The 23,354-nt window shown below is 40.6% G+C and overlaps 1 protein-coding gene across 46 annotated transcripts in view; it reads right to left on the minus strand.

Moving 5' to 3' along the window:
• The window catches only part of DST (dystonin), a 439,617-nt gene that overhangs the window by 133,391 nt on the left and 282,872 nt on the right, over positions 1-23,354 (minus strand). For 36 of the 46 annotated variants that reach the window (XR_010599478.1, XR_010599479.1, XM_065587853.1 and 33 more), the window contains 10 exons: positions 17,084-23,047; positions 16,718-16,867; positions 16,308-16,523; positions 15,968-16,114; positions 14,820-15,053; positions 13,561-13,713; positions 11,125-11,358; positions 10,542-10,826; positions 8,096-8,641; positions 2,491-2,667 (listed from right to left, as the gene is read on the minus strand). Coding sequence is in view for 44 of the 46 variants with exons in the window: in XM_065587853.1 (XP_065443925.1) it covers positions 2,491-2,667; positions 8,096-8,641; positions 10,542-10,826; positions 11,125-11,358; positions 13,561-13,713; positions 14,820-15,053; positions 15,968-16,114; positions 16,308-16,523; positions 16,718-16,867; positions 17,084-23,047 (8,106 nt within the window). In the remaining 2 variants the exon portion in view is untranslated. The remainder of the gene's footprint in view (positions 1-2,490; positions 2,668-8,095; positions 8,642-10,541; positions 10,827-11,124; positions 11,359-13,560; positions 13,714-14,819; positions 15,054-15,967; positions 16,115-16,307; positions 16,524-16,717; positions 16,868-17,083; positions 23,048-23,354) is intronic. The other 10 variants (XM_065587877.1, XM_065587876.1, XM_065587875.1 and 7 more) reach the window with 2 other exon arrangements.

Here is a 23,354-nt window from a genome sequence, read left to right on the forward strand (position 1 = left end):
GGTGAATACCCTGAGTACAGGTGCCTGTGCTGGTGTAAAAGGGTCCAAAGTGCACCCTTCCTGTGCTAGTGGAGGACAATCAAACCCTTAGTAGTAAATTCAAAGATGACAAAGTTCATCATCCCTTGTACAAGGTACCTTATACAGGATCCCAAACCTGTGATTCCACAGAGACAGAACCAGCGCCTGTGGAAAACTGCTTACAGTATAACCTCAGATTTACAAACATCTCGGGAACGGAGATTGTTCTGAACACTGAAATGTTCGTAACTCTGAACAAAATGTTATGGTTGTTCTTTCAAAAGTTTACAACTGAACATTGACTTAATACAGCTTTGAAACTTTACTGGGCAGAAGAAAAATGCTGCTTTCCCTTTATTTTTTTAATGGTTTATGTTTAACACAGTAATGTACTGTATTTGCCTTTGCGGAGGTGGGGGTCTTTGCTGCTGCCTGATTGCATACTTCTGTTTCCAAATGAGGTGTGTGGTGGACTGGTCAATTTGTAACTCTGGTGTTAGTAACTCTGAGGTTCTACTGTACTTACTATGCCTAGCCACATGAGATTCTTCTCATATGGCTGGACAGAGCATGGAGAATTCAGTCAGGCATAGATTGTTTTTACCTCAGTGTAGTTAGGAAGGTCAACCTGCAGCCTGGGGTTTACCTTAACTAGCTATACTTAGATATACCAGTGTTCCCTCTAATTTTTTCCCACATACGTGCGGAATTAATTGTGTTATATGCACCAATATGGAGGTGATGTGTGACTCATAACATAACTCATAACTTTGGTGCACATAACAAAACTCATGTGGCAGGGGTGGGGCCGAGGGGTTCGGAGTGTGGGAGGGGGCTCAAGGCTGGGACAGAGGGTTTGGGAGCAGAGGGGTGAGGACTCTGGCTGGAGGCTCTGGGGTGGGGCCAAGGACTCAGGGATGAGGCAGAGTGTTGGGGTGCAGGAGGAGGTGAGGGCTCCAGCTGGGGGTGTGAGCTGGGGATGAGGGGGTTTGGGTGCAGGAGGGGGCTGGGGCAGGGGGTTGGGGTGTGGGGGAGTGAGGACTCCACCTGGGGTGTGTGAGCTGGGGATGAGGGGTTTGGGGGAGGTGCAGGGGGTGCAGGCTCTGGGGTGGGGCCGGGGATGAGGGGTTTGGACTGAGAGAGGGGCGCCTCTCCCTGGGCCACGGCAGGTCCATCCGCAGTCTGGGCCCCCAGTGACGGTCCACGCTTTGGGCTCCCCAGGGGAGAACGAAGCAGCAGACCATCTCTCACTGGTGGCCCGTAGGAGCGGCAGCAGCCGTGGGCTCCTTTCCGTCCTCCCCTCCCCCTCCCTCCCCCCCCCATCACTGGTAGGCAGCCGATGGCTGCTACTTGCTGGTGACGGAGGTAGAGAGAGGAGCCCTCAGCGCCATCCGGCTGAGAGGAGTGAGGGGAGGAGGGGGGCGGAGAGAAGCCCTCGGCCAGCGGACCTAGAGGAGCGCAGGGGAGGGGCCAGAGAGGAGCCAGTGCTGCAGCGCAAGTGAAGTGGAACGTGGGCCCGGTGCAATTATAAACATGGTACTGTCTGGGCCAGGCTGAGTTGGGGCCGGGGAAGGGGTGCCGCAGGAGGTCCAGGGCTGAGGAAGAGGCATCTCTCCCCATCGCAGCCCCGAGCGCCTGCATGGCACTTAATAGGCTGCTGTATGGCCACACGGTTGTGCAGCTCAGAGGGAACTTAGGAAACTATATTGCCTTATCTCCACTAGGATTTCACATCAAGACAGATATCTTGAGTTAGTTATCTCAATGCAAAAACATGTTGTTCCCTCCCGCCCCTCCCCCCCCCCCCCCCCAGAAAGGTCTTAAAGATCAGGATAGGACCTAATGTAGAGGACAGATTTTCTACATCTGCCTATTGCAAGGTTCTTACACTTTCCTCTGCAGCATCTGATATAGGACAGTATCAGAGACGGGACACTGGAATCCATGGAACTCAGATCTAATCCATTGTAACCATTCCTATGATCGTATGTAATCATATCCCAGCAGAAGAGAAAAGGGGTGAGATTTTAGAAAAAAAAAACAGAGCAGGAAGTCAGATACAGAGAGATGATGCTCCCCTTCTCCATCAGCAACCACGGCCCCAAACTCTTCCTGCTACCAAGCGTTTACAGCAGCAATGATCAGAATCACTGAGTCTCCACCAAGCTGCTAAACCTTCCAGCTTTCACCCCCTCACCTGATAACTACGACTAGTTATTTGCTCCCACCCACCATCAATGGCATTTTTTCCTCACCACTTAAGCCAGTTTCTGTAAAAGTCCACCATGTGCTTTGTTCTTAACACAAAGATTTTCAGATAAGACTTCAGACAGTCAAGTTCAAGGTCAATAGGAGCTACATATATACATAAGATGCAAGAATTTGGCCCTTAATCATTTAAATTATGTGAGACTATTCTGTCCTTCTAACAACAAGTGATGATTTATTTAGTTTGTTGGGGCTTTTTACCTTGGTTTCTTCTAGTTGCCGTTGGAGGTTCTTAGGATCCACTGCTATTGGCTCAGACAGCTGTTTGTTCACAGCGACTTCAGAGGTCTGGAGACCTGACAAAAGCCCAGATGAGGCTTCTTCATAATGCTGGTATTTATCTACCAGGTCTTTAAGGTTATTTCCAAGGATACCACACTAAAAAAAAGTAGAAGGAAAAAACCAGACATTAAAATGTATATGAGTGGAATTTCTTAGGGATTTCACAGTAACATATTGTGCTCATAAAAAGATTTTTCTCAATTTACAGTGCCCAGTATTTCACATTTGGATGTCTACAGTTAGCCACCTTAAAATGTAGTCACCGGGAGCTACAAATATTCTATGTGCCTAGCTTCAGGTACCCAAGTTTGAAAACTTTGACCAGTGGCTAAAGCAGTTTTTACAATAAATGTAATTTAGACAATTACTAGATTAGGTGATTTTTTTAAATAAAAACAATTAAATTTGCTTTAGTAGTAAATGGATACTTTGTATAGGAATACTGCTGGGCACGATAATTGTTTTGGGGATTGCCTAAACCACATGCTGCAAATAAGCTAAAATGTTAGGGATAATTCAGTAGAAGTTTTGCCATGGAACCCTCATCTGCACAGAGATCTGAGCAGGTGCAAGAGTCGGCCCAGTTAGCCCTCTGAGACCTTAGCTAATGTGCACAAAAATACACATAAGATGACCTGACATTAATCAGATCTACACTGATTCTAGGCCTGATTCTGATCTACACTGGTTTTATACCGGTGTAATTCTACGGATGTCAATGGGGTTACTCCTGACTTACATTTGTAGAACTGAGAGCAGAATCGGGTGCACATTTCTCTTTCTGTGCCCTAACACTCTGGAAGAGCTACAGGAGAATCAGCCTAAACAAAGAGAAACTACAATAGAGAAAAATATTTCAAATCGTTTAAATAGATTCTCTGCTTTACCAGAAGCTTTTGGGTTGGTTTTGAAAAAAATACTAAGCTTACTGTTAATTTAAACCAAGTTCTGAACATGGTCATGAGTTGTTTTGCCTTGTTCCTGGTAAGGAAACCCACATGGAAGATGTCAGCAAGGACCCTAAAATTTGGGCAAGAGAAGACCCTGGTTTTCAGAAGTGGCTTATTTATAACCAGTCTGTACCTGCTAAGGGACTGGTAAAGTGTTCACACTTTATTTTGGTCTTGTAAAATGTAGTGTTTTTTCTGATCAGACAGAGCAGAATGCTACAGTCTTTTAAGTTAACATGCCTCCCCATTCTCACAGTGAATTGTGCCAAGCAATAAAATGCTAGGGAAATTCTTCTGGTATCTATGGAGACAGTTTTCATTGGCAAAATGTTCTGGTTGCATAAAGTCATAATATTTACCAATAGTTACTTTAAATATTTATTTTCTGAAGCTTAGAAAAACGATATTCCAACTGTACTTTTTACACTTGGTACCTAGTCTCCACCTAGTGGCCAAACATTACAAGGTATTCTGTTTATCTGAAAGGAGAGTAGAGCCCTTGGTATGATTATGTACAAAATAGTGTATGTTAAAAATTGATCTATAACTTGATTTATTTATTTGTTTAGATTTATACAAAGATTAAAAAGCATCTGTCCAAGGCTCTAGTCACTCCTGCCATCAATTACACAAACAAAATTTGGAAAGTCTCAATTAAAAAGACCCTCTGGCCCAGATGCACAAGAGGAGTTCGGCTCCTAACTCCCTGTTTTAGGCACTAAGCCCCAGTTTTGGGACCACTGTGATGAACAAAACTCCTGCTGAACCCTGCAAGTGCCTGAACAAACTTGGCACCTAATTTTTTTGCAGTAAAAGTTCCCTAGGCACCTATGTTTCTATTTCTGGGCATGTGCATGGCTTCCTCATTCCAGTCTGGATGTCTATCTCCCACCTAAATCCTAGAGCAAGTCACAAACCAGGGAAGATAGGTGTTCGGCTGCCTAAGTCACGCGCAGGGCCCAATCCGGTAGGCAGCCTCTTGAGTACACCTGATCAAACCTGAGGCAAGTTCTCACAAAACAGCTGGGGGATGGGGGAGCTCCCTCAGAACTCCTACCCCAGAGGTAACACGATGTGGGAGACTCCTAGCTCAAGTGCCCCCTCTGCATGAGTGGGAGAAGGGATTTGAACAATGATCTGCCATCGCTCACGTGAGTGAACTATGGGATAGTTTGATGTGGGGCTCCCTCAATCTCACCTGTTGAAGCTGTTGCACTTTGGATAAATAATTGAAGAGTCATTTGTTGGGGTTGGGGTTGGGGATGGAGGACATGCCTGACAATAACTCTGGTGGTTAGAGCACTCCCCCATGCTGTGGAGACCCAGCGTTCAGTCCCACTGCTCCAGTCTTAGGAAAGTATAATTTAATGAAGAAATATCTAAGATACACTAGGCCTTTTTTTGTTCTGAACATTTAGCGTCAAACATTCAAAGAGCCTTCAGGCTGCGTGTTCTAAATGTGCATATGCACAGGGCAGCGTGGCAAGTTACCTATATGTGCACACACATGTCCATCTGTACCTGGGAATGTAGGTTGTGTGCATGCCCAGAACAGAGTTTCTTTGAAAATCTTGCATACAAAGTCTTTACCCCCACCTAGATTAGATTAGGTAGAATTAGGTAGAATCCAGTGTATTAATAACAGCAGCTTTCGGTCCTACTTTTCACTGCAGGTTTAGTGAGAAAATGTCAATGAGTTTCTCCAAACAGGGAGAGATGCTTGCTCACCAAATGTTCAAGAAAAGAGATCAGAATTTGGTTTCATAATCAAGATGTCGTGTCCTGACCTAAATCAATGACTTAGACAATGATCGTGCAAGAGCTCACTCAAAAACCATCATAGGACTCAATCCTGAAAGACACAGAGTATTTAGCAAGGGCTGAGCGCCCTCAGCTCCTACAGACTTCAATGGTACCTCACAGGATCAAGCCTTTATTGAGAAAAGGAATGCTGGCCAGAAAAACAAGTTGAAAAGTGCTAGAGACTATATAACATCTACCTGGAGAACAAAGTGATGAACAAGAATGAGTTTTAGGCCTGGTCTTCACTACAGAGTTAGGTAAACGTAAGACAGCTTATGTCAACTTAATTGTGTCAGTATCTATGCTACAGCCTTGGTCCCGCCAATGTAAGTGTCTACTACAACGACATAACTCCATTTCTAGCATAGCGCTTATGTCCATGTAGTTAGAACCAAACAATGTCTGTGTAGACATTGTGTTACTTATATCAGCTGTTGGCTGTCATTCTTATCAATTTCATGGCTCCCTACTGGAGCCGTGAAATTGACAAGAAATGCTGGTAGGTTCCCAGCTGAAAATCCCGCACCTGGCTCACAGCTCTGGCTGTCACCCCTGGCAGCTGGGGAGGGAGGAAGGCGGGGGGCTCCAGCTAGAGCCCAGCTGCCCCTCAGCTTCCAGGTCCCCACTGAACTGCTGCCCAGGCTCCCAGCTCCTCCGTTCCCAACTGAACTCCTGCCCGGGTTCCCAGTTTCCAACTGAACTGGTGCCCGGGCTCCCAGTTTCCCGATCTGAACTGCGTTGCCACCCAGGATCCCAGCTCCCTGCTCCAAGCCAGGCTGCTGTCTGGGCTCCCTGCTCCCCCCAGGGAGCCCGGCAGCCTCCTAGACTCCAGGCACAGAGCTCCACATCAGGAGCCCAGCTGTCCCCCGGGGCTCCCAGCAGGGATCTTCGTGCCTGGAGCCTGGGCAGCTGCCGGGCTCCCAGCAGGGAGCTCCGCACAGCTGAGAGCCTGGGTGACAGCTGGGCTCCCAGCAAGGACCGGAGAGCTGAGAACCTGGCCTGGGCTCCCAGAAGGGAGCTCCGTGCAGAGCTGAGAGCCTGGGCTCTCAGTCCCCCACATAGCCCCTCTTCACTTGGTGGAAGCACTCCTGGTGAGGACATGCAGCACCGACAGCAGGAGGGTGGTGTGGACATGTAAATCTGCAGTAATTACTGCAATGGCTGTAAGATGACCTAACATCGGTCAACTTATGTTTGTAGAGTAGACATGCCTTTAGTGACAGGAGCATCCCAGCCAAAAGATGGCACCTTTTACCATGCAACACTACAGCAGTAGCAGTTTATGCCCAGGGTTAAACCTATGAACATCTGGCACAGGGATGAGACTGCTGAGCAGAGCTACAGTGACACACATATAAATCTCCCTTAAACAGGTCAATGCAACGCTGCGTTACAACTGTGAAGGTTAAAATTATAATGGTGCTATCCATGCTGAACAGTAAATGGAATGACATTTGTTGCTATCTGAAGGGTGTTCGTGAGTCAGATGCAAAATGAGTTGGTGATTTAGTCCAGTTCCTGGTGAATAGGTGTCCTCAGAGCGAAAGAGACGGACACAGAATTCATTTCCCTCACCTAGAAGTTAACCTTCCAGGACAGCACTGAGACATACTGGCAGGGTAGCATGGAGAAGCTAGCACTGCTGCTGCCCATGCTATACCTTTCTAGTGGACTAGTGAAAGACAAGTTTAAGAGACTGTTACTCTAACACCTCTCAAAAAGCAATGAAGTTCCACTTAAAAATGCACATAGAAAATTACTTCAAACACTCAACACAAATTTAAAAATCATAGTGTGATTCTTTAAGCACAGAATGGGAAACCCTGTCCTCTGCTTTGCAGGTGTGGAGGGCCCTTTGGCTACAGAACTGGTTCACCTCCTCTGCATAGGTTGTGCCAGGATATGGAGAGGCTGTGAAGGGAGCCCGCACCATCTCTGCAACACAAAGTCCAGCTCTGCAGGGGCTCTGCAGGCAATCACACAGAAAAGGGGTAGGGATTAGTGCCAAAGTAGGGCCGGATTAACGCAGGGGCTTTAGGGGCTGCAGACCAAAGCCCCGGGCTAAGGGGGGGCCTGGTGCAGCAGGGCTCAGGCAGGCTGCCTGCATGCCCTGGCCCCATGCTGCTCCCAGAAGCAGCGGGCTTCTGGCATGTCTCTGCAGCCCCTGGTGTGGGGCCGGGGGGGAGAGTTGGCTCTGCACGCTGTCCCCGCCCCCCAGCACCGTCCCCACAGCTCTCATTGGCCAGGGAATGGAATTGCTCCTTAAAGGCAGTGGTTTCTGAGAGCCCACTGCCAACTTTGGAGGTCAGACTAGGAAAAACTAGAATAGGCCACAGATAAATTAAAGCTTTCTATCAAATTTATATTTTGAATGCTAATCTTGGCAGGCCCTGGCTTTTATTGTATTTGTATTAATAAGACTAGAAGTAGACAAATCTAGAGGAACCACAGAGTTTCCTTCCGTTCCAAAATATTATTCAGACATTCTGCTTTCATAGATTCATAGATTTTTAAGACCAGAAGGGACCATTAGATCATCTAGTTCGACCTCTGTATAATACAGGCCATAGAATTCACACAGTTACTCCAATAACTTGTGTTTGACTAAAGTATCTCTCTTTGAAAGGCATCCAGCCTTGAGCTGAGGACTTCAAGAGCTGGAGAATCTATCACTTCCTTTCTAGTTTGCTTTAATAGTAAATCATCTTTCACATAAATATTTGGTGAGCCAACTATTTCTCCTTACACATTCAGATGTAAATAAAACGTACCTTAGTATAAAGAGATTTGAAACGATCTGAAGCACCATCCAGTTTACTTTGCACCTCTATGTAAGTAGCTGAAGTATCAATACCATCTTTGTCAACCTTGACACCATCTTTTTTACTCCAAGATTTAGCAGCATCTAACACCCTCTGTCCAGAAATTGTAATGTACCGTAAGTCACCTTTGTGAGAAATAACATCTTCTGAAAAACTCTTTTGCCTTTTGAGCTTGGTCATGATACCAGTGAAGTCAGCAGCACCGGCCTCCAGGTTTTCAAGTTCTTGTTCTGACTGCTGCAGCCAGCTTTCAAACTCACTGTAGTCTGTATCAAATTTCTCAAGTTCTTCCTGCAGAGAGTGTGTTAACTTCATTTTCCATTCCGATTCAGCTAAAGCAGTTTCATACTGGACTTTCAGTTCCTTCATGTTCCTTTGCATCTTCTCTTTTTCTTCAGGGGAAAGGTAGTGGCCTTGTTTCTCAAGCAGCGCTTGGGCAGACTGAGTTGCTATTATAACAGCCTGTTGCTGAGAAATAATTTTCTCATGTTGAGCCTATAAGAAAAAAAATATTTATGACTAGTATCCTCCTGTAGGGTTCCATCACAACACGTTTTTTTTAATCAGAAGTCTCCACTGAAATCACTGAGGAGTTCTGTCTAGAAACTGATAGCACAACATGGACCAAAATTACAAAGCAGCTCAGAATGTTAAAAGGCTTTTCCACATCTCTTCTGATTGATCAGAGAACAATTTGTGAGTAATGTAAATAATGAATAGAAGGGATGTTTAAATTAAGTTACTCAAAATTTTTATCTGATCAAGCAGAAGAGATGTGATAAAGCCCTTCAACATTCTGAGTTGCTCATTAAAAATGCCACTCTTATTCATTATTTACCTATAGCATTTTCAAACTGTAAAAAATAACTACTGGTAATTACAGATCAGACCCTAGTGTATACATGGGCAAAGCCCTTTTGACATCAATGGAACTTGAAGAAACACTGATGCACAACAGCTGAGGACCCAGCCCTATATTTCTAACACAACTCAATGCAGTGACTTGCATGGATTACCATCTACAGGCAAGCCCAGTCAGAAACCACCACTTTAAATTTTCCCAAGATTTTTGATTCATTATATAACATGCTAAATGATGGGCAGTTTTTTATAAGTGTAAGTATTCCTTTACCAGTTGCACACACAATAGCTCCTGGTTCTAACCATGGGCCAGATATATCAAAGGGAGAATAGATATTTCCTATTTATTTTGAGTGAATAAAAGTCATTGCTAATTTTTATATTTCCATTTTTGGATTTTAATAAACAGTTCTCAAGATGATTATAAAAAATCTTTCTTTATAGAAAAATTGCCATTCTATCTCATAAAAAATCCATACACATTAGATACTATATAGATTTCACCAAGTTAAAACTAATAAATGATAGGAGCTATAAATACACACTAAAAGAACCCGATGTAAAACATGTTCGGCTCTGGGGGAAAAAAAGACCATATCTTTTAAAACACCTTAGTTCCTGAAGTGCCTCATTTCCTATAGAAACAATGACTGTATTTTGTAAAATGGGCTCTGGTGCTTCTCCATATATGTGCGGTAGACAGTTATCGAAGATCAGATTTGAGCCCACTGTTAATACTATTTTCTAAAGAGCATCAATAGGTACAAACAAAACCACCTATGCTTCCATTTTCTTTAAGAAGGTTTTACATGGAAGCTATTCCAAAATACTGAGTGTTTCTTTGATCAATTTCTGCAGATCCTTCATTAGTTCCATCACTCAGAATGTAAAAGGGTTTGAGCTGTTAAAACTGTATCTAAAATACAGAAGGCTGTCATAATTAAATATGCTGGCTGAAGCAGATATCTTAAAATTGCTCTGTTGTGGAGTTTTGCAGCTCCTGCTGAAGCCTTCATAATATGGTGCTTTACCCTCTGGGAATTTGTCACTTTTAAAGTGAGAATAATGTAGATTAATAATCTCAACAATCCAATAAAGTAGCTGTGTGCAATCAGTGTTCAGTCATCAAAGGGAAATATGTCAGACCAAATTATAATTTATCTTTGACAAGGATCAGGAAAGATTATGAAGCTGTGTTTCTGCCTACAGTACTTTATTTATCTACAATAAACATTGTATTGTGTTCATTTCAGCCTAGGAAAATAAAGAGCACTGTGGTCACCATTAAGATGTCAACATTTGCCACTGCGAACACTGCAGTTTCTCCCATTCTTACAACAGGAAATAACTGGGTACCTGTGTGGTAACTGACAAACACTGACACTTTTTAATGCCTTCTCCATTAACAGAATACCTATCAATGTACATTACGTATTTCTTTGAAGGCTGATGGAAAGGCTTTCATTGACTTCACTGGACTTATTACCATAGTACCTAAGTGCTGAATATTTGCCATAACTGGTGCATATAGTACCTTGACTTTCTGATACTGCTGGTTCAGGTTACTGTCTGTGGGTTTTACTCTGCCATCTACATGGGTTTCAGTCTGTTGCTGAAGTTCCAACAGGTTACCATTGACTTCATCCTCTTCTCCATCCAAAGCCTTTACATCCCCTTCTTTAAAATGGGTTCCATTCTGTTCTATTGCCAGCATCCATTTCTCATCCCCATGCTCTGCTGCCTTATCCACATTTGACAGCCAATCCAAGAGATTTTCAATCGTATTTTTACTCTCTTCCAGTTGTTCTATGGCAGCAACCTATACATGGAAAGCTCATAATTTGAAATCTGAAATCATTTTTAGCCTTTACATTGTTTCAAAAGTGGAGATTTGAACCATTTAAAAATATGTTGTTAAAATCTGAAAATATCTGATAATTGACATATTGAGAATTTGCTGTATTTGTAAAACAAACATGCACTAATTACTTCGATAGTAACCCAAGTAAAATATATGACTTTCATCTCTCATTGACAAACCAGTAATAAGTGGAAAGACAATTCCCCTAAGACTTTTAAAAAATTCAAATAAAGATGTAGAATTGATGCATAAGAACCTTTTCTGTTTCCTGCTTAATAGCTGTTGTCACAGCTTTATCCAGCACTTTTTTGGACTCTTCTGCCTTCTGGCTAAGCAGCAAACATTTTGTCTTAGCTTCATTAAGTTTCTGTTCAAGAATAGTCTTGTCTTCTTGTGACAGCTTTCCTCCATTCTCTTTCAAGAACATCTCCGTGTTTTTCACAATCTCTGCCAATGCCTGTGCACTTGCCAGCATATCTTTCTGTAACTCCTGGTGGGAAAAAAAAACAAAAGAAGGTAGATAAATTACCTACCTGAACTTCACTTCAAACTTCTCAGAAGTCCCTCATTGAGAGACAGCCTAACTCATCTTATCTCACACATTCTTGTAGACTCACTTATTACATTAGTTCAGATGAGTTATGCTTTTGTTTCTCAGATGGGATTTTGACCCCCACAATATCTCACAGTTGAGCCTTGGCAGCTTGAGAGATCAACAGTGTGGTACCAGTCATTAGTTTGGAGAGCAAAGAAGTCTATTGTTAAAGTGTTAAAGAATAACTCATTTAACAATCTGGAGTGGGATAAGTCAAATGTTCCACAGACCATAGTAATAATGCATTTCTGCATAACAGTCCTGGGACAAGTCCAGAGCTGAAGCAGGTCTAGAGGGAGTCTAAACTGATAGATGTATACCTTCTTTTGGTCCCTTCCTCTCAATATGTGTGTTGCACGAACTTAGACTCCCTCTAGACTGCCTCAGAGAGTTTTAGATTCACTTAAACTCACATCAGATTACCAACATGTAATTACATCTCAACCCTTACACCTCACTTCTAAATTTGGCACAGTTTAAATTAATGTAAAGGATTATAAGGGAGAATCGTAAGCCAAAAGGCCTTAAGAGCAGGGTGATGTTTATGGTGCCACTAGACAAAAAGTTTTGGACTCTCATATGGGCTTGTGGGTTTTGTAGTGTTTTTTGATATTTAGTTTGAGAAAGAGCAGCTCATTTTAATGCACTAACAAATATTTTGGATGCCCTTCCTTTGGACACAGTAAATATTTTATATTAAATAAGATACAGCTTCTCCCCTAAAAAATCTTTGTGCTTTCTTCCATACCCCACCTTATACATGGAATGCTATCCCATAACTGATCCATAAGGAACCTTTTCTTCCTTCAAATCCCCTCCCAAGTCCTGCTTCTGCCATGATGCCCACGAGAAATCAATCAAGAAATGAGGGCTAGGCTTTGGGGCAGTTGTGGATAGAGGATATTTATAAAGCAAATACATATTTGTACATAATAATTTGGTCTATCCCTTTCTTTCCCTTGGAACTTTGCTGGTAATCTTAGACTATAAGCTCTTAGAGTCAGGGAATGAGTCTACTTTTGTTCAGCACAATGGGTTACTGATCCTCCCTGGGACCTATGTGCACTACTATAATATAAATATTAAATAATAATAAAAAACATAAAATGCTAAATCCTAAAGTCCTCACTGAGGCAAAATCTTAACTGATGTCAGTGGGAGTTCTCCCTCAGTATTAACAGAGTAAAAGTTAAGTTTTGGCATAAGGGCAGGGCCTAATAGCAAACTAAAAGAAAAGTTTTCAGATGTACATGTTGTCACAAGATTATAACAGAAAATGTGAAAAAGTTATAAAAAGGCACCCAGGGAATCTGCTGCCATCACTAGAGGGACAGAATTTATGGGGAAAAAAGATGGTAGAGAAATCCTTTTACAAAAAAGTTTCAATAATGATGTGAGCAGAACACTCCATGCTTCTAGTTATAAAGTTCACATATGATTTTGACATAAGCAGCTTGGGCTCACTTACATGTGATTTTCTCACATCTGGCAAGAATGCTTTTGAACTGCAGAATCACGTTAGATCTCAGGCATGCTACAAGATTGTTTCTGAAAATATACAGTATGTCGCAGGACAGTCTATTCATTTGCTTTTTATCAAGCCACCATGAATGGGAGTACTGTACAGGTTCAATCCCTTACCTTCAGTCAACAAGGCATGGTTTTGTGTCTTTTTCTTTTTCCCTCTTTCCCTCCCTCTCTATCCTGTTTTTCTATCCCCAGGGATGTTGTGCTGATTTCCAAACCATTGGGAAAACTGAGAGGCCACCTCCATTGCTACTGTCAAAATTGCTGTGTGAATTAACTGGCCCAGGGTATCACATAACAAATTTGGATATCGCTCTTCAATACTTTTCCTTGCAGAGAACCAAGCACATTATCGGTAGTGCCATAATTCTTTTCTGCACAGAACAAGCATGAGATCCTGAGGCAGCTCCTGTTTCTACATCCCCCATGCAGCCAGTGCTTGCTATTGTTGACCTAAAACCGGCCTTAGTCTTCTTAATGTAATCTCAGATTAGTTACAGTCCATAAAGAAACCAATCAAAAATACATCATAAGAATACTAAGGTTGCTGCTGTTTAGTCAAGTTTTCACCTCTTGTTTGGTTTGGTATTGCTTTAACTCAGCCTTGCTGTCTCCGATAACAAGAGCTTCTTGGTGACCAATGAGTCGATTTTCTGTTTGTGTAAAGAGATCACATATTTCCTGTAGTTTCTCCTTGCATTCCTGCTGCTGCTCAGCCACATCCTAGTTTGGAGCAAAAATAAAACACAAAATTCTGCATCATCAGAAGCTCCCTTGCAAACTACTTTTTAAACAACACTATTGCAAGGCAATCATTTTAAAAGTATGCTGTAAACATGATAGCAGTGGTACACAGTTTGAGCAAGGTGAATATATAGAAGTTATGGATCATAAACCTTACATATGCTGTAAGTAAAAAGAGATCATGTATTGATGGAATTGCCCAGCAGAAATCTGGCCATGCATATGTGTGCAAGTGAAACCTCCAACCAACAGAAGTGAAAATCCACGTCTCTTAATCGCTTGAAATCTGTGATAAACCCTATTAGTTCTGAAAAAGGATACCAAAACAGAGGTTAGTTGTGACGGGTGTGTTAGTTTAGTTGGTATGCATGTTACCTGTGTAGAAAATGCTTGCATCTTTTAAGCAATATAGAGGAATAAAACATGCAGGATCATTATTGCTACCAAATTCTTATAGATGCTTCTTATTCACCCATTTTTATATATTTCTCTGCCATAGCACCTTGGCAACAACTTTCTTAGAATGTTACAAATCCTCAGGATTCTAAATAACTTTTTCCTAACACATCAATAGTAGGTGAATTGTTGCCTTCTGAGGCTTACATTTGTGCTTCTATGAGAGGAAGGGATGTACAGGTATACTGAGGGCATCCTCTAAGTCAGCCCTGACTATAATCATTTAGCTAATTACAAACACAACTGCTACATTATTCATGATTGTAAGCAAACACAAATACTTTTCCTTCAGTCTGACAGAAATACTAGACTTGATCCCCTTGCTTTTGTGTCGATAATGATGTCTGAAAACTCAAGTATCTATCCACTTCCTAATATGATAGCCCTAAAAAGAATGGTCGTAACACAGAAAGACCGTAACAACTATTTATCAAACCTGATTGATACAGTCTTTGTAGAATAATGAAGGCAAATATAATAAAATGTATAGGTTATTATAACATATTTAACCCTATAGCCAATGCTTCCCAAGCAACTCATATCTGGTATGACATAATCACACATTAGTATTAAACTTCCTCATCTATATCGCTAAAACACTAAGCACACACTGTCACAGAAAGGCAAACCTTCTGATCACCAAGATCTTGTGCTGTCCGTAACAGTCCCTCTAAACTTTCCATCTGAGATGTGATTGTTTCCTGTACTTCCTGAAAACACTTCTGAGTACTATTTAAGAGCCTCAACAGCTGTTTGCTCTGATTAGGAGAAAGATCCTGGGCATGTTCAGAAATGAAGAACTGAACATCAAATGCTATGGAGTCCAGTTGTATCTTCATACAGCCAAGCTCTTTTGAATTGTTCTGTAAATAAAAAGAAGAGGAAATGACTGATCGTAAAGAAAGGTTCAGTGTTCATAAAGCATATTTCAGAGAGAAATAATACTATCCCTAGCTCAATGTTCAACTATGTTTTTGATGAAAATATTAACCAAAAGAAGGAATTAGTCTAAAAACTTGTATTCCAAGACAAAGCAACTGGCTGAGATTTTGCTTGTTTTGCCTTCTTGATCAGGGGTTTATATATCAAGTTCCAAATAATGATGGTGCTCAGTCTTCTTCTTATTTGCTTTTTTATTTTTTCACATCAGAGGACTGACTGACCATCAACACTGAACAGGTACTACTGGGGAGCCATTTGCCTAACTGGAGGAGCAGTTCTGCAAAAACTAGAAATGGGAGAATATTTACTGAAGGTATTTCCTGCCACTGGCTTTCTTGCCTTCCTCTGCAATCTAGCGTGACACCCCACTCTCTTCCCCACCTGCGGGCAAATTCTGCCCTCAGTTACACTCATGCAACCCTACTGAAGTCACTAAACATTCTGCAACCCTATTCAAACCCCAATTAAGTCATAGCCCATTTTACATTCCATATATATATATATATTTGAACAGTTGGTTCTGTTCACGTCTTCATGGGTATCACATGAAGAGGGTGTTTAGGAGGCACTTGAATTCATGGTTTTGGATTTTTCGCCACTTTTGTTTCTTTAAAGCACCCACCATAGCTGTTTTGGGAATGTACATTAAACTCATTGAAGAGATTGGAGTTTAAGCATAGGATGTAATTATAATAATTGGGATAGGTTGCAGTCCTGCATTACACATTCAGATGGGGCCAGATTTCTTACAATAGATGTAAGCAGAGCCAACATTACATTATCTTTTCTGATAATTAGTTACACTATTTTATCATTTAACATCAATGATACCTGCCTTGAGCAGTTGTAAGTTTTGCTTCACATTTTCTATATCACTAGTATTCACTGTCAGGTTGTTCACAGTTTTACTGTTTTCTGTGATCCGGTCTGAAAACTTCTGAAGTCTGCTTAGAAGTTCCTGATGCAATATTGAAAGCTTAGACTAGAAAGGAAAGTTACTTATTTATTTACAGTATCATAGTCTAACCAGCCAAATCTGATATTAAATGAAAGAAAATCTCACACCTAATTTATGTTAAAATAAAACCAAACCAAAATATTTATTTTTAACTCAACTACTTTAAAGTAAAGTGAAGCAAGTACACACACACAAAAATCATTTAATAGAAACATACCATTTCAGAGTCAACAGCAAAGACTATTTGTTTTGCACGCTTTGAAGACATATCACAGACCACAAAAAAGGCCTTCTGTAAATATTCATATGTTATTTTTAGCTCTTTAAGTTGTTCTTTGGGACCATCTTTGTGCAGAGACTTTAAAAACTCTTCTGTCAACTTCAGATCTTTTTTTAGAACAACAGCAAAAGCAGCCAGTCCTGATTCAAATGACTGCAAACAAAATATAAACAAGATGCATTAAATTTACTACGAGAAACAGGTTTAAAAGTAAATTCATGTAATTGTATTTAAAATCTGAACCACATGATCTCTCTCTTTATATTAGGGCTTTCTATAGCATCCTGCACTGTATTATCTATGTGCTTTTTAGTATACCATAGAAATAAGAAATATATTATACTTACCTCTAATTGTTCAAGTTGGGTTTTTAGCATTTCTAAGTTGTTACTAATAGGCTGCTCATTATCTAAGTGGAATTTCATATCCTGAACCATTGCCAAATGTCCTCGCAGTTTCTCTGTATACTTTAAACACTGCTGTACTCCACTGAACATCTGAAAATAAGTTTTAACCATCAAAAAATGCTTTCTGAGCTAATAGAGAAATATAACATTTGTTTCCATTACAATTTGTTTTAAATTTACAATTGGAGTGTTTGATATGTGGGTTTTTTGTTTGTTGGTTTTGGTTTAATAATGATCTCCAATATTTAAAAGGATGCCTGCAACTCCTTTAACATAAAATGTGTAACTGTGCCAGTTGTTACTTACCATGCCTACTGGGTTGTCTCCTGGGGCAGCTTCTTTCATTTGTAAAACATCCTCAGAAAAGCTTTTGGATGGACTTTCTGACTTCTCAGGCTTCTGGTTATTTTCCAAAATAATAGCTGTGCTGTGAACCAATGAATTCCCTCTGAGAGTTTCTGATCCAAATTCTGTTAGTTCTGTTGAGAAAAGAGTACCCAGCTCCTCTGCTTTGCTTACACACTCATCATCTGTGGTGATATTAGCAGTCTGTGAGATGGTAAACAAGTCTTTTGCCAAATCACTCATCAATGCCTCGAATCTGTATGAACTTTCATCTCCAGGTGGGATTTGGAAGATTTGTTCAAGTTGAGAAGTAATAAGTTTAGGAGCTGTAGCTTTTCTCTCTTGGTCTCTTTCATTCTGGGCTTCTTCACTTGTTGTTTCATATGGATTATCAGTCTTTTGGTTGCAGTGGTTTTGCTTCAATATATCAAGGAGGAGGTCAGGACTCCTGTTATCAGGCCAAGATAACTGAAGATTATCATAGTCCTTTTGATCTATGCACGATGGGGTAGCCATTAGTGTAGCGCTAATGTCATCACGTGTTTGCTTGATATTTGACTCACTGGAAGACTCATTCCCCAAGTGTGTGCGACTAATCATTTTAAGTAAATTTTGCATTAAAAATTTTGTGTCAGAATAATTTAAAGGTTCACCTTCCTGCTTGCAGAAAACATGGCCATCTTTCAATTTCTTTTTTAAAATATTCTTTAAGTCTTCAATTAGTGTGTCAGATACTTCAGGAGAATGTGATATACCCTGCTCTACTTGCAAGTCTTTGGGGAGCATTACTTCTTTGTGAAATGATTCTACAGGCTTTTCTTTCCTGACACCATTTTCAATTAAATCAGTCTTGTTGACTAAAATATTCTGTTCCATAATGTTTTTTACTCCTTTATAACAAACCAGTGTTTCACATTTCCTCTGCACAATATTATCCAAGCTATCACCTATGTTATCCAAAGGTCTAGAAGAAAAGTCTGCTGCACCTCTATGGTTCCCAGAATGTCTGGTTTCAGCCCTTTCCTCTGACTCCTGAACATTCTCAGTACTTCCTTCTGTGTCAGCTTTCTTAAAGGAAAATTCATGACTAACTATCATGTCATTTTCTGAAGTGTTTTTAAGAACTTTATCAGTTTCTTGACAGATGCTACTCTCATTTTCTGTAGTAACGTTTATTCCCTTTGATTTTACTGTAACTGTCAGGGGAGAGGATTGAGAATTAGAATTTAATTCAGTTGGATGCCCTGCTCCCATATCAATAACATAGTCAGGTATCACTAACTCTTTTCCATTCTGTATATAATTTTTGCCAGTTTCACCTTCCTTAAGGTAACAAGAATCAGCCTTATTCCGTTCTGAACTATCTTTTGCTTTTATGCCTTTTGCACATTGTTTTAAATAAGCAGAAAGGTCAAACTCTTCCATAAATTCATCTGATTTCACTGTATCAAAGTCACTGTAATGTCCTGATTTAGCATCACTCGAGGCTTGTCCAACACTTACTTTTTCTTCATTTGAAACAGCAATTTCACAACCTGTTTTAATAGATCCATCAAATATTTCTCCAAGGCTTTCCATATGAATGGGACTTTTACTTAATTCCTGGATATGACTTTCCTTTAGAATAGTCATCATGTTTATATTTTGTTTAGGAATGTCAATACCTATTTCTATTTGACCAAGTTCTTTATTTGTGACTGGGTGTACTAAGTCAGTGAGAGAACCTAGACTATCACTGTCATTCACATAAGGCACATGTCTGACTACTTTATTATCCATTTGGGATGAATTTACCGTAAGCAGTTCTACGCCAGTCACATTATTTGACATGTGCTTCACGAGTATGTCTTCCTCTGTGTTCTGTCTTTGCTCATAATTTGACCATGGCACAGATATATTGTTCTCGTTTTTCGTTATGACATGAACTGGTAACAGAACTTCTGAAGGGAGGAAGTCTATTTGAGTCTGAATGTTTGCAGCAGCAGCTTGCTTAGCAATAGCAGATGGGGATGCACACGCAGATCCCTCCTGAATTATTGCAGGGTCTGTTGCCATGGTATCATTCATGCCAAGATCAGGCGTTAGAGTCATATGCTGTGTGAGGTGACTTTCTTCATTGTTAGATAACAGCCATTCAGTGCCAATGATGCTTTCAGGTTGGATATTTTCAGTAATATCTTCAAACATATGTTTGCTTTCTACCAAATCCTCAGAAACACTTTCAATTTCTTGCTGTCCTTCCTCTTTGGTTTTATCTGTAAAATCAAGACTTCCTTCTTCAGAAACATCAGATACATTTTTATGTTTTTTTAAATTGGATTTATCAGAGCATAGATTACTTTTTTGACTGTTGGAATCTAACTGCAAAATATTATCAACTGCCATGTGCTTTAAAGGAAGATAACCATCCAAGGCATCAATATTCTGATTACATTCATCACTATCTTCCATTTCTTTGGAAGGAGCAAAAAGCTGGATACCAACGTTTTTATTCTGGCACTGTGAGTAATAAATATCCATTATTCCTTCTTCTTCTTCTTCTTCTTCATCATCATCATCATCATCATCATCATCATCGTCAGTTCCATCATAACTATCACTATCATAATCCATATAATCATAATTTCCCTCCTCCTCCTGCATTCCTTCATGCTCATCCTCATTAGAGTCACTTTTTGCTTGCACTTCAGCTTCATGCAGCCTCAATAAGGGACTAAAGCCGCTCTCCTCACTTTCTTCACTCTCTCTCATGACTGGTAGTGTCTGCTCCTTCTCTTCCACCTTCCCTACACTTTCTGTCTCCTCTTCAGAGATGGCTTCCAACATTCCAGCACTTCCTGAGGCCATATTTATCATCTCAAATGAATCTGTCTGTCTTACTTCATTAACGCTCAGGACACTATCTCCTGTGTTACTCACATCTTGAAAAGTGTTTAGTTCTTCCCTCACATTCACTAGCCCGTCTCTTTCTTCTTGGACACCTAAGGGTGTGTTGTCAGGCTCTGGGGTATCATCATCTTCAAGCTGAGAGGTACTGTAATCATCATCAATCTGAGGGGAGTCATAGGAATCATATCCATCAACCTGAGCAGTGTCATATGCATCGTCATCGTCATCATCATCATCAAGCTGAGGAGTGTCATAGGCATCATCATCTTCATCATCAACCTGAGGAGTGTCATAGGCATCATCATCTTCATCATCAACCTGAGGAGTGTCATAGGCATCATCATCTTCATCACCAACCTGCTGCAAATAGTTATTTTCACACTGTGGGGTGCCATCACTCTCTCCCAGCAGCAGATCACCAGGTTTATTACTATTATCTCCCAGTAGTAACCTGCCATATATAGCATCGCTGTCCCCTAGGAGTAACCCATCATGCAGACTGATACTGTTTCCCAGAAGTGACCTGCCATGCATGCTGGTACTATCTCCCAGCAGTGCCCCCCCAGGTGTATCAGTAGTGTCTTCCAACAGAGCCCTATGATGCGCATCGCTAGTGTCCTCCAGGGGTGGCCCGCCCTGCATGTCAGTACTGTCTCCCAGTGGTGACCTGCCACGTGTGTCAGTACTGTTCTTCAACAGAGGCACATCATTATTGTCTTCCGGAAGTAGTCCATCAGGCATATTGGTACAGTCCTGAAGGGATGGCCTGCCATACTCATTCTCTTTAGACTGTAGCATGCTATGCTCATTACAAACAATTTGACTCACTAATTCTTTACCAGAAAGTTCTCCTAGAAGTCTGTTTTCAATATCTGTGTGGCTGAATGAACTGAGACTTCTCTGAACATCACATTTTTTCATATTGTTATCAGTTAACATACTCTTATCATCAGACTGCAAAATATGAGGGCCACACTTTGGATTGCTTTCTTGAACAGCACTGACTTCACTATTAACTGACAAATCATCTACACCCAAGGAATTTTCTAAAGTTTTAAAAGTCCTGCTTTCCCTACCCAGGATCTCTCTTCCATCAGGCATGCTGGGTTTGTCTTGATCTATTCTTGAAATAAGATTTCCTTGTGAGTATTTTTGAAGATGCCTTTCTACATTTCCAGAGTTTGCTTGCTGATACACATGCTCACACCGTTCCATCTGTATTTGTTTAGGATATTCTTGAAAACTTTTGAATGAATTCTCTTTCTCAGGGTTTTGAGTACTACCCACTATATTTCCAGTTTCTGCTTCAGGTTTAGACAACAAAGAATTCAATGTACATTCTGACTGTTCAAAACCATTAGCCTTAAAGACATTTGCTCTACTGTGAAAATCATCTCTCTCTGAACATTTATCATTCTGAGTATCTTCTTCAGGCTGTTTTAAGTTGCTGTCAGTAAAAGTATTCTGTACACCTGTATACTCATGCAGGACCTTGCTTGTGACATTATTAAACATGACATTGTCAGGTTGTTTCAGATCAGTTCTTTTTAAGTTTACATATTTATTACTAAATCCTCCTTCTGTCACATCAGCACTGGACGCAGAATCATCACCTTCCAATAACATGCTGACAGCTTCATCCAGGTCTCCATCATATAACAAAAGTCTTTGCCCTGTGTTTGCATCCATATAACTATTTATCATCAGATAAGACATGAATAATTTTTTAGTTTGCTCTACACTATGAGGTATTGGCTCTTCTGTAACTGAAACTTCTTGTTCCTGTCTATAGTCATGAAATGCAGATGGCTGGAATTCATAAGACGATAACCATCTTGCAGCATTTTTACAAGAGGACTCTAAATCCTCCATGTTAGGCATTTTATCAGGTAAAATTACACTGTTCAAAACAGATACAGTATTACCATCTATTACCCCTAACTGTGCGGCATTATCCAGACTGAGTACCTCACAGGTTTCAGGAATATAAATTGCAGCTATTTTCTGCCTGCCATTTAGTATTTTGCTTGCTAGTTCATTTGTTATCATCCCTTGATGTAAAGAAGTAGATATGGGGAATATTTCACCAGAATGAGGCCAAATGAGGCCAATGAAGCCTCTCTGTGCTTCTAGTACCAAGAGTGCACTGCTAGATGAGATTAAGCTGCACTGTATGGCTTCATCTACAGTTAAGCGTTTGGATGAATTTGAACATAATATCCCACCAGTCTGAATCTGATGAGTCAGAATACCACAAGCAGTGTCCTGATCAATCAACTCTTGTCTCATGGCTTCTTCTACAGTCATTCTGTGCCCTGAGTCAGGTTCGATTATACCTCCAGATAGTAGTTGAGCTCCCAGCAACCTGAACATGGTTTCACGGTCTATGAGACCTTCATGGGCTGCTCTCAAAATACTTATCTGCCTTCCACATTTTAGAGTGATTCTACCTCTTTCTTGTGGTCTTACAGGTAGAAGTCTTAACCCTGTTTCTTCTCTTATTATGCTTCTTTGAACCATCTCCTCCACGGAAACCTTTTCTGCAGTGTTGGGGTCTATGAGATCTTTGCATGTGTCTTGCCTTTCCAAAAGCTTTGAAAATAAAGATGCAGAAACCAGGTTCCTCTGGAAAGCTTTGTGCAAAGTGAGTTGCTCCCCTGTAGCTGGTATAACTAGATAGCCTCTGGAAAGCTGAATCTCAAGAATTTTAATGGCAAGAGTCTCTGGAATTAGACCTTGTTCTAAAGCAGCTACAGCTGGAAGATTTGTGACTGATGACTCTGAAATAATTTTCTTAGCATTATTTAATTCTTGTAGTTGCAGTAGAGTTTGTTCATCAATAAGTTCATGGACTTTTGCTTCTTCAAGATCAAAACATATTCCTAATTCTGGTGAAATTAGCCCAGATAAAATCAGCTGATTCTCAAGCAATCTAATGCCAGTTTCAGAGTCAATTAGACCTTTTAAAACAGACTGAAAGACTGAAAGGACTTCTCCAGTTGTTTGATCAATGATACCAGCAATAACTTTATCCACCTAAAAGGGAATATAAAGAATGCTTTTAAGTAATTTTATAATTGTACATATTAAACGGTTTTTTTGCTTTTGAATACATATTAAGCACAAAATCATATACTTACCAGGACTGGGACAATGCTGTGAGTATTAGCATCTCAAATGCGCAAGTGATCTATGTCAGTGATTCAACAGCACACGATGTAATAAGAGATTTAAAATCAACATGCATCTGTGAATTGAAAATCTATGCTCTGCATACATAAATAGGGTTAGTGGAAGGCAGCAGAATAGATGATTATATAGTGAACAATAGGACATATACCTG

Source organism: Chrysemys picta, chromosome 3, assembly GCF_011386835.1.
Source record: "Chrysemys picta bellii isolate R12L10 chromosome 3, ASM1138683v2, whole genome shotgun sequence".
In the NCBI taxonomy this organism is placed as follows: Eukaryota; Metazoa; Chordata; order Testudines; family Emydidae; genus Chrysemys; species Chrysemys picta.